Here is a 12,844-nt window from a genome sequence, read left to right on the forward strand (position 1 = left end):
CTTTGTGCTATTATTTTCATATATATATTACATTTCTATAAATTAAATCCCAACAATACAAGTATATATGCTCATCATATTATACAACTGACTTTAAAGTTGTTTTTTATTATTTCCTCATTACATTTACTGGTGTTCTTTGTTTTGGGTGTGTGTGTCTATTCAAAATACTGACCAGTGTCATTTGTTTTTAGCTTGAAGCATTTCTTGTGATATTTTGTGTAAAACGTATTTGATGGCAACAAATTCTATTTTTATCTGAAAATACTCAGGAAATTCTCATCCAACAAAGTTTTCTTTCGGTATTTTGAATATGTAAACCCACTGCCTTATGGTATCTGTTGTTTCTGATGAGAAGTTAATTGTTATTTTTACTGAAGTTATTTTTTACATGACAAATTATTTTTTTCTCTTGTCGCTTTAATGGGGTTTTTTTTCTCTTTGGTTTTCAACATTGTGTCAACGATGTGCCTGGATTGAATCTTTTATGTTGACTATAATTATAATTCATTGAAATTTAGATATGTACACAAAATTTTTCAGCAAATTTGGGATAGTTTCTGTCATTTTTTTCTTTGAGTAATTTTGTATTCCTTCCTCTTTCTCTCTCTCTCTCGCTCTTGTTTTACTGGTATACTACCTTACGATGTATATTGGCAAAAAAAGAAAAGAAAGATGAAGATTGGCATGCTTACTGGCATGTCAAATTTCTTTGACATTCTAATAATAAATTATAAAAGACCATATAATTGTATATTTCTTCTTTTCTTAATTGATTTTAAAAGGTATTGTATGTAAATACCTTCATATATATATAATTGTATTGCAGTGACTATAACATAGAAGAGCAGCACAAAGAAGGCATGTGGAATTAAAGGTTTTTAAAATTGGGGTTTTTCCCCCCTGTTCTTCAGATTATGTCATCTCTATTTATCTATCTAACTTCATGGTTGTTGATTTTTTTTCTTCTGCAAACACAAACCTACTGTTGAGACCCTCTAACACAATTTCATTTATTTTACTTTTCAAGTTCACAATTTCCATTTACCTCTAATAATTTCTATATATTTTAATACTCTTAATAGGTATTGTCATTGTGATTTCTCCTGCTTCTTTTAATGTGGTTTCCTTTAATAACATTTAGATACATCTGTTTTGAAGTCTGCTGGGTCCAAGATCCGGGCCCTCTCAAAGGCAGTTTATTTTGCTTGCTTTATTTTTCCTATAGATAGCTCACACTTCACAATTTCTTTGCATGTCAAATGTTTTGGTTGTTGTTGAAAATTGGATGTTTTGTATAATGTATTGTAGCAACTCTGAATATTGATTACCTGACCCTGGGCTGGTTGTAAATACTGCTTGTTTGTTGTGCATGTTGCCTGTTTCCTTTTTTCTTTAGTGGCATGGCTGGACTATTTCCAATGAGTTTATTTCTCTTACAATGTATAATCTCTGATGTTGCTCTTCAAGGCATATGCAGTCATCCTGGTCCCCTTCCCCTCATCTCATGGACGCACGTCCAGTCACACTAACCCTGCTCCTCAGGATGGCAGTCGATTTAGTAGGATTTTCTTTGACCATCTTAAATGTCCACAAACTCCAACTAAAGTTTCTAGATATCTGGCTCTATTGGAATCATAATCCACTGTTTATTTTCACTAATTGATAACTTATTGCTCTATTGTTTTTGAAAAAACCACGGGGACATCGATAGCATCACAGTTTGATCCAAGTAAATTTAAGTCCTTTGCACAGGTAGTTGTTAGATATACATCTACGCCTGAAATGGGAAGGTCTCTATGGCAGTGGGTCTGGAGGTTTTGTTTGTTTCTTTTGGTTTTTAATTTTCCAGATCCTTGGTCTAACCCCAGAAAGCTTCTTCTTAGCTGTGCTGACAAGAGGTATCAAAAACCAAAAAACAATAGATTTTTCCCCAAAAGCTCTGTATATAAAATTTTTAAACAACCTCATCACCTTCAACATACTCTCCATTACATTTAATACATGTGTCAATCTGCAATTCCATTCTGGGAGTCATTTTCCAAACATAGGTGTTTGGATGGCTAACAGCACCTCTCTCGTTTTTATTTTGTCTGTTTGTTTTTTCACCTCTTATATGCCATAAACTCACTGTCCTTTCATGTCTCTCTTCATTCTTGGAAACAGAAAGAAGTTGCATGAAGTGAGGTGTATGGCAAGAGAGGCGAGCTGTTTTTACCCAAAACTGGTGCACTGAGATGGCTGTGTGAGCAGGTTCATTGTGGTGGTGGCAAAACCAGCCCCCCATGTGCCACAAATCTGGCCTTTTTTGTCACTGTAACGCAATCTTTTCGGAACCTGCAAATAGAAAGCTTGATTAACAGTCTGACCTGGTGGAACAAATTCCAAATGCACCATGAGTTGACATTTTTGTCCATTCAGGAAGTTGACCGACATCAATGAGGTTTGTCATTAATCAACATTTCGTCCTTTTTGAAATGAGAAAACCACTCATACACTTGAGTTTTCCCCAAAGTGTTGCCCTTGAAAGCTATGTTCAACATCACAACAGTTCTGCGGTATTTTTCATGAGCAGGAAACAAAAAATTCACAGCCACACACTATTCTCTAAAACCGGCCATCACAAAAAAAAAAAAAAGAGTTTGAGCAAAACTGCTTCTACAAAAAAAAATTTAAAAATCTATAACCAGAGAGAACCTTTCCAGGTGCCACCACTGGGTGCGCTAACTCAAAGAGAGTTCCTCGATGCTCACCTAGCAGGAAAAATGTGTATACTATGAATGCTCTGCCCAGCAGAGTTTTTCACATGTTTTCAGGGGGTACTTCCTCGTATGTGAACTGCATCTCAATAGAACCTTTTAAAAAAGAAAACTCAGTTAAAAAAGAGGTTCCAGAATCCCTGATTCTAGTATTTTGTATCATTTTTATAGGAAATTAAGGAGATATAATCTTTTTCCTTTACCCTGTCCTCTCGCATGTAAAACTACTTGAGTGATTCCAGAGATGAAATGCTATTCAACATTAGGAAGATCAATCTTTATAATTCATTGTATCAACAAGCTAATGAAAAAAAAAGTTTATGTTAACTAAAGTAAGAAAAAATAATTTATTAAAATTCAACACCAACTCATACAGAAAAGCTTTCTGAAACACAAGAATAGAATTTAACTTATTCAACTTGATAAAGAACATCTACAAAGAAACCTGTAGACAGATTATTCTTAATGGGGAAAGACTGAATGGTGTCTCTCTAAGATATGGAACAAGGAACAAATGTCCCACCTCACCATTCTTATTCAATGAAGTGCTGGAAGTTCTAGATAGCGCAATAAAGGAAACAATAAAGCTGTCCACATTTGAAGATAGCATAGCATGACGGTCTATGTTAACCATCTGATGGCGTCTACAGAAAAACCTCTAGCACTAATAAGTGAGTTTAGTGAGGCCACAGACTATGAGACACTCGAAACTCCTGTCTATTTCCGTAGACTAATAATGAAAATATAGATACTAAAAAAATTAGAGTACACCGATAATCGATATTAGTAAAACTAAAAGAAAGAAATAAGTGTAAATTGAATCAAACTACATAGCATGAATGAGAGAAATCAAAGATCTAAATAAAGGAAGGATATACTATGTTCACAGATTAGAAGCATCAAGATAGTAGATATGTCAATTCTTCTCAAATTCATATACCAGTTTTACCATAAGTCCTATGAAAACAATAGCAATATACTTTTAGACAGACAAAATTACTCTAGAATTTACACGAGAGTCAAAAGACCTAGAAAAGCTAAAATAAATTTGAAAAAGAAGATGAAATAAAATAAATGTCTATCTGACTTGAAGACTTACTACAAGCTACAGAGGTCCATACTCTGTGGTACTGGCAGAGGAATGGTCCCATAGATCCATTCAAAACATCAGAGAACCCCAAATAAACTCACTCAGATATATTAAGTTTATTTTTGACAAAAGTATAAAATCAATTCAACTGAAGAAAGAACTAGAGCCATTAGAAATACAAAAGCAAACAAAACAAAACCTTGATAAGAATCTATATCTCACACTTCATACAAAAATTAACTCAAAATGAATAATTACATGTGACAGATAAAACTATAAAAGCTACACAAAGAATTCATAGACTTAACACCACAAGTATAATCTATGAAAGAAAACAATATATTGAACTTCATCAAGATAAAACTTTTTTGCTCTGTGAAAGATTCTGTTAAGAAGGTGAAAGATAATCCACATAGTGAGGGAAAACATTTATAATCAACATATCTAATAAAGGACTAGGTATGTGGAATACACAAAGAAATCTCAAATAAAACCTTAAAAAGACAAACGATCCAATTGGAACACAGACAAGTAATAGGAAGACACATCACTGAAGAAGATGTGCAGATGACAAGTAAACACATGAAAAGGTACTCAACTTTATTGTTCACAGTAAAGTACAAACTACAATCACAATACGTAACACAGCACTACACACATTGTCAAAAAGAACACGGAAAGTCCATTATAAAGTGCACTGCTGTCTGTGAGAGCGTCATCTCTCTCCGCCGTCAAGGAAGTTCAGTCAATGTAACTATTAGTCCAAGTTATGCACCAACCACGAGCCCCAGTCAAATGATTTAAAAGAAGAAAAAAAGAAAATAAATTGAAGAATTCTACCAATGACTCTAGTCAGACATTGATTGAACATGCAATCAAGATGCACTGATAGTTCTTGGTGATTGGAATGCAAAAGTTGGAAACCAAGAGGAAGGAACAGTAGTTGGAAAATATGGACTTGGTGATAGAAAGGAAGCTGGAAATCACATGATAGAATCTTGCAAAACCAACAACTTGTTCATAGCAAATACCCTTGGTCAACAGCACAAAAGGTGACTACACACATGGACTTCCACAAATGGAGTTCACAGAAATCAAATTGAGTACACCTGTGGGAACACACAATGAAGAAGCTCGATATCAGCAGCTAAAACCAAAGCAGGGGCTGACTCTGGAGCAGACCACCAATTCCTCCTATGTAAGTTCAGGATAAAGCTGAAGAAAATAAAACAAGTGCACAAGAGCCAAAATACAATCGTGAGTCTATCCCTCTTGGATTTTGAAAGCATCTCAAGAACCGATTTGACCCACTGAAAGACCTGATGGGCTGTGGGTGGACATCGAGACCACCATTCATGAAGAAAGCAAACGGTCACTAAAAAGACAGGAATGAAAGAGAATATTATAGTGGGTGTCAGAAAAGACTCTGAAATTTGCTATTAACTGTAGAGTAGCTAAAGCAAATGAAAGAGAGGATGAAGACAGAGTTGAATAGAACATTTCTTGATCACAAGGATCGACAGGGGGACGAACAACAGAAAAGTGGGTGAAGGGTGACAGATGACGATGTAAGATATGAAAATAATTATCTATAACTTATCAAGGGCTCATGAGGGAAGGAAAGTGAGGGAGGGGAAAAATGAGAAGCTGATACCAAGGGCTCAAGTAGAAAGAAAATGCTTTGAAATGATGATGGCAACAGTACAAATGTTCTCAACACAATGAATGAATGTATGGATTGTGATAAGAGATGTAAGACCCTCAATGAAAGTATTCAATTTAAGGAAAAGAACATTTCAAAGGGCAGTGCAAGAAGACAAAGGCAAATTTAATGAAATGTGCAAAGACAGACTTAGCAAACCAAAAGGAAGGATATTTGCTAAGCATATCTGAAATTGAAAACACTCAAGAAAAAGTTCAAACCTCGAATTGCAATCTTGAAAGATTCTATGAGCAAAATATTGAATGATGCTATCAGTGTGAATGAGGGGGAGTGCAGAGTGGAGACACAAATCCTGTCTTTAAATAGACAACTGGACAGACAATCTCTTATAGAAGGGTCATAAGGAAGAGACAAGCCAGTCAGGGTACAGTATAGTACTGATGAAGCATACAACTTCCCTCTAGTTATTTAATACTTCCTTCCTCTCATGATCATGATGCCAATTCTAACTTACAAATCTAGCTATGCCAAAGCATGTACATGGGTACAGATAAGAGCTAGAAACACAGGGAATCCAGGACAGATAAATCCCTGGAGACCAGTGGTGGGAGTGGCAATGCCAAGAGTGTAGGGGGGAGAGAGAGGGAACCGATCACAATGATCTACCTATAGCTCCCTCCCAGGGGAGGGAGATAGCAGAAAAGTGGGTGAAGGGAGACATCAGCCAGTGTGGATGTGAAAAAAATTATGAATTATCAAGGGTTCATGAGGGAGGGGAGGAGGGTGGGGAAGAGGGAAACAACTGAGGAGCTGATGCCAGAGGTTCAGATGGAGGGAGAATATTTTGAAGGTGATGATGGCAACAAGTGTACAAATGTGCTTGACACAATGGATATATGTATGGATTGTGATGAGAGCTGTATGAGCTCCCCCCAAAATGATTTTTTTTTAAAGAGAGAAAATATGTATATTGAACGATGCATGAAGCATCAAAAGAAGATGGAAAGAATGCACAGAGCCACAGTGCCAGAAAGAACCGGTTGACACTCAACTTCAAAAGGTAGCATATGAGCATGAACCGATGGCACTGAAGGAAGAAGTGCAGGCTGCACTGAGAGCATTAGCCGCAAACAAGGCTCCAGGACTTGATGGGATGCCAACGGAAAGGTTTCAGCAAACCCGTGAAGCCCTGGAAGCATATTCATTTACCTAAGCCAGGAAACTTGGAATACAATTACTTGGCCAACTGACTGGAAGAGATCCGTTTGTGTGCCGATTCCAAAGAAAGGTGTCCCAACAGAATGCTCAACTATAGAACAATATTAAGGATGTCACACGCAAATGAAATTCTACTTCAGATCATGGTTGAACAAGAATGGTTGAAGGGAACTGCCAGAAGTTCAGGCTGGATTCGGAAGAGGACATGGAACAAGGGATATCACTGCGGGTGTCAGACAGATGTTGACTCAAAGCAGAGAACACCAGAAAGATGTTTACTTGTATTTCATTGACTATGGAAAGGCATTCGACTGTGTGGACAATAACAAACTATGGATAGCCTTAAGACGACTCGTATTACACTTTGTCAGGAGAGACTAGTCCCTGGAAAAGATCATCAAACGTGGAAAGGTGGAAGGAAAGAGAAAAAGGCCCTCAGGGAGAAGGATGGACACAGTGGCTGCAACAACGGGCTCGAGCTTAGGAGTAATTGTGAGATTGGCACAGGACTGCGCAGGGTTTCTTTCTGTTTTGTAAGGGGCTCTTATGAATTGGAACTGACTTGATGGCACTTAATAAAAACAACACAATACACATACAGAATGACTAAATTAAAAAATACTGACAGCAACAAACGTTTGCAAGGATGCCGAGAAACTGAATCACATATTACTGGTGGGAATACAATATGATACAGACACTGTACCATTTCCCAAAATATTTGGGATATTTTTGCTAATTTCTTTTTTAAATGAATTATATTATTGTTAGGTGCCATTGAGCTGGCTCTGACCCATCGTTAACCCTATATACGACGGAACGAACCACTGCATAGTCCTGCACCATCCTCATGACCGTTCCTATGGCTGATCCCATTGTGCTGCTACAGCATCCATCCAGCTCCTTGAGGGCTTTCAACTCCTTTGCTGTCCTTCTCCAGGGACTGGTCTCTCTTGACAACATGTCCAGAGTTGTAAGCTGAAGTCCTGCCATCCTTGCCTCTGAGGAGCATGTTGACCATACTTCTTCCAACACAGAGCATCTTGCTAGCAGCCCGGGTGCCTTCAAGTCTTCATCAGCACCACAATTCAAACCCAGGGTCTTCTTCAGTGTTCTATATTCAAGTCCAACTTGCGTGTGTATGTGAGGCAATGGGAAATGCCATGGTCGGATCGGGTGCCTTAGTCCTCAGAGTAACAGCCTTGTTTCCCACTACTCTGAAGAGGGCTATATGAATGCCTCAGAGTGACACTTGGAGGTTATCCGGTAGTTGTATTGGAGTTCATAGCTTGGGGTTATACGGAAGTTCATTTGAAAACTGAATCACGCAACTACCATATAACTCAAACATTTCACTCCTGGGTATTTATAGAGAAACAAATATTTATTTTCTTGCAAAAACCTGTACATGATTGTTTATAGTAGTTTTATTTGAATATATAGAAACTGAAAACAATACAGGTATTTCCCATGGATGAATGGCTAAACAAATCATGAAATACCAATAGTAAGGAATACTGCTCAGCAATGAAAAGGAACAAATTATCAATACATGCAACAGCCTAGATTTGGTCTCCAGAGATATATTGAGTAAAAAATACCAACCTCAAACATATTATATGACTTTATTTATGTAATTGTTTTGAAATAATAAAATTGTAAAATAGAAAACAGATTAGTAGTTGCCAGAGATTAAAGAAGATTTGAGGGAGAATGAAAGGGGAACTACAAACAGACAACATGAGGAATCCTCCTGGGAGTGATTATCTTTTTACTATATTGAAAAGGAAGATCCTGATTGTGACATTATAGTTCAATTTTGGAAAATGCTATTACTGAAGAAAAGCAGGTAAAAAATACATGATATTACTTATTATTATTACAATTGCATGTGAAACTACAATTATCTCAAAATCAAGATAATAAAATTATCTTTGAACTCAATATTACTTATATAAAGATACATATATATAAATAATTTATAGGGCATAAATTTAAATTGATATGAATATTTTAAAGCACTATGAGAATAGGAAACAGTTAATTAAAGTGACAAATCTTGGGACTAATCATCTTTAAAATATCAAAAATAATATGGACCAAACTTCATATATACTCCTATCAAAGGTAATGATTTTAAATCTTAAGGATGATTGTTGGAATAGATTTAGTCATGGTGTATTATTATTTTTACAGTTCTGTAATAACAATATTGTTTCACTTGTAATGATAACATATATTACTTTTCCCATTTGAAAATATGGAGTTAAAAATGTGTCTAAATAAAAAATAAAAAGTATTGTTTGAATGTTTATAATGAGCATCTGTTCATGAGTTACTTTCATCATTTAAAAGTTCTTGCTAAAATAAAAATATATATAAATGTAAAGACCGAGAATTCTGATATGTACCACTTCACTGAAATACTAGCAGTGGTTTCTAATACATAATAAATTAAAATATAAGAGGGTTTGGTAAGCACAATTAAATTTGCTGGTATTTCAATTACACAACACAACTGCTATACATATATTCTTAACGTTTGGGCTCCACCTATTTCTCCAGATTATCTTTAGCCAGTTTCTTCAACTGTCAATTACTTACCATTTACTTAAGAATGAACCCTTACTGTCCTAGACCTCTGTACCCTTGCCTATTCTGTTGTTTCCTGCCTCATCACATCTGAGTTCAGTAGGATCTCCTTGTGAACTTCTCCCTAATATACCTCTAGGCCAATAGGAATCCCTACACTTCAGTAAAAGAGTCATCTAAAATTATTTGTGTGTCACTGCTGGGAGGTCTTTGATGGGGTTGTACCCTTTGAACGTGATTTTCCCAGAGGCAAGCGCAATGTCAGGCATACAGTAGATACAACCACCTGGATCATAGGTTTGAAGAACACCAGTCAATTACTAAACAATGAAGATTTAGTTTAACAGAACAGCATTAGAGTTACAATTTAACTGTGAAAGCCAGAACATAGTTCTCTAATTGCTATGTCAGTGTGTTTTACAATCCCCCTGGCTAAAAGAAAATGCAAAGCACATGCTCAAAGGTAGAGTTTCTGCTATGTTCTTGGAACACAGTTGTCATAAATTAATCTTTGGACTTTAAAATAAGAAGTTGGAAGACATGGCTGAATGTGATGCTTTATAAAAATGGTGTTTCTCTAAAGCTGTAGCAATTGGCAGTTTAATAAGGAACTTTTTACAAACCTTGAAATATGTGTTACATACCATTTCAATTTCTTGATCTTTAGCAATCAGCTGCCGATTAAGAAGTTCTTTGCTTGAGTCCAGTTTAATGCAGAGTTCCCTTGTGGAAGACAAATCTGCAAGTGCAGACACTTTTTCAAACTGAACCTTCTGAAGCTCCTCTTCCATCTTTACAACAGACTTGTGTAACGTGCAAATCTGGGACTTGTAAGACCTTTCTGCATTTAAGTGCTGCAAATGCAAGATGATTATTTTATATAAGCATATGAATTTGAAAACAGTTGCAACATGAAAAGCAAAGTGGGTTAAATCTTTTAATGATAGTGCACTCAGACAACAAAGCTTTTTAGTAGTTCTAGTTAATAATAGTATGCATAAAACACTCAGGAAAGATAAGTTCAGTCCTGAGAGTTCTATAAATTTGAGCAGGGTGGTCAACTGATTATTCTTTTTAATTTCCTTTTAAAAGTATGTCATCCCACTTAAAAAGTTTCCATCCCCAAAGTTAGTTGAGATATATGCATTAGTTCTATAGTGTTAACCATATTTGCCACAATTTCAAATTTGTCTAAGTAAAAATCTTGTTAAAGGCAAAAGGTTACCTATTGTCTCATTCACAAAACTACTTTTATAACAATCAATATCACAAAATGTGGACTGATAACTCTCTTATTAGTATCTCTAGAGGGAAACTGTTAAGGGTGAGCATAAATTAAGCACACGCTCATACACACGCAGGCACACAGGCACTTGGTTGCTGAGTGCTGCAAGTTGGTTCCAACGAATAGCAGCTCTATGTGCAATAGGACAAAATACTTTCTGGTCCAGCAGCAGTTTCACAATCATTGCTGGGTTTGAGCCCATTATTACAGACTCTGTGTCAGTCCATGTCATTGAGGGGTTTCCTCTTTTTCACTGACCTCCGACTTTACAAAGCATGATGTCCTTCTCCATAGACTGGTCCCTCAGATGAAGATGCCCAAAATACGTGAAAAAAAGAAAACTCTCACCATCCTCGCTTCTAAAGAGTATTCTCATGGTACTTAGTCCAAGGCAGATTTGTCCAATCTGCTGGCACCACAATTCAAATGCATCAGTTCTTCTCCAGTCTTTTTTTTATTCATTGTCTAGTTCTCACATGTATATGACTGAAAATACCACAGATTGGGTCAGGCATATCTTAGTCCTCTTTGCTTTGGAAGACTACAAACTTGCAGCAGATTTTCCCAATGCAAATCTATATATTGTACATAGGGTCACTATGGATCAGAACCTACTAGACAGCACCGAACAGCAACAGGAGCAACAGTTGGTGCTTTGTAATTATATCACAAGTATATTTGTCCCTCCATTCTGTTAGAGTCACATTATGGCAAACAAGTACTTCTCTGTAGGTTGCAGAAGTAGCGCTGGTGGCAAAGTAGGCTGCTAACCTCAAGGTCTACCACCCGCTCTATGGGAAAAGATGGGGCTTTATACTCCCCAAAAGAGTAACAATCTTGGGAACTCACAGGAGACTTTCTGTGGTGTCCTAAAGGATCTCTTTAAGTCAACACAGATTTCTTGGCAGTGAATGAATAGGTCACAGGGCACTTATACAGAACATTTTTTTTCTGACAAAAGGGCAGGGGAAGCAGAATTACCTTAAAATTTGAAAGCATATATATATATATATATATATATATATATATCTGTATATCAGTGTGCATATATAGTATTTATTTTTGAAGTATTCAAGTATATATTTAAGTATATATTAATATATATGTGTGTGTATATAGACATATATAAACATATAAATATACATAGTTATATGCTTCTAAATATATACATATATGTATATACACATGTTTTGTATATATTTTGGCGTGTATATATTGAAATATATATACTATATGTGTGTATATATAGGTTTCAAAAAGTTTGTGGAAAATGGAATGAAAATGGAATGAAAATGGAATGAAAAGTTTGTGGAAAATGGAATGGATTTTTGAAGCCTCTTCTTATCCATGTGTGTATATTTTAAAATTGTAATATGATAGCATTATGATCCTCAAAATATAACCCTTTCAAATATCAAGATAATTCTACTTCCCTTGCCCGTTTGTTTAAATGTCCTATAGACTACAGAAAAGTATTGGTTTGCAACAATGTGACACTAACAGAACTTCCAAATCACCAAACTCACTGCCATGGAGTCAATGCTGACTCAGTGACCCCCTGTGGGTTTCCCTGACTGTAACTGTTCGCCAGAGTAGAAAGCCCGGTCTTCCTCCCATGGAGCTGCAGGTGGTTTTGAACTGCCAACCATGTGGATCACATTCCAAAGAGTAAACAATACACAACCAGGGCTCCAATAGAACTTAAGAACAAACAAATAAATGGAAAGTGCTTTTATAGTTACAAAGCACTGGCTATTGCTCCGGTTGGTGTTGGGTGCTGTGGAGGAGGTTCGGATTCATAGCCACCTTCGGCCATCAGAAAGGCTGCCGAGTCCTGCACGAGCTCACAATCATTGTGCTTGGGCCAAATATTGCTCCTGGCAGCTAGTATGTGGCTACAATTAATTAAATGCTAACATTCTCTCTCCCACTTTTCTCACTCTCTTATGGATTCTTCAAGCCACCTTCTATCTAGCCACCCCATGTTTATTTTTCAAAACAACACTCCACCCACCCCATAAACAACATTTATTACTTAGTAAATATATATTCTCGTTCAAGACACTGCCTACATGCATATTCAGTGGTAAGAAAGATACGAATCCACTGACTGAAGAAGTACAGGGGACTTCAAAAGTTTGTGGAAAAATTCCATTACCTTTTCATTCCATTTTTCCCATGAACTTTTTGAAGCCTCCTTGTACAACAAAACCAAAGCCAGAAAAGAGAATCCATCC

At 36.4% G+C, this 12,844-nt stretch overlaps 1 protein-coding gene across 3 annotated transcripts in view; it reads right to left on the reverse strand.

Moving 5' to 3' along the window:
• The window catches only part of TSGA10 (testis specific 10), a 136,423-nt gene that overhangs the window by 24,389 nt on the left and 99,190 nt on the right, over positions 1–12,844 (reverse strand). For all 3 annotated transcript variants that reach the window (XM_075563216.1, XM_075563214.1, XM_075563215.1), the window contains exon 16: positions 9,967–10,176. In XM_075563216.1, coding sequence (XP_075419331.1) covers positions 9,967–10,176 — 210 coding nt within the window. The remainder of the gene's footprint in view (positions 1–9,966; positions 10,177–12,844) is intronic.

The sequence above is a fragment of the Tenrec ecaudatus genome, chromosome 11 (genome assembly GCF_050624435.1).
Source record: "Tenrec ecaudatus isolate mTenEca1 chromosome 11, mTenEca1.hap1, whole genome shotgun sequence".
In the NCBI taxonomy this organism is placed as follows: domain Eukaryota; kingdom Metazoa; phylum Chordata; class Mammalia; order Afrosoricida; family Tenrecidae; genus Tenrec; species Tenrec ecaudatus.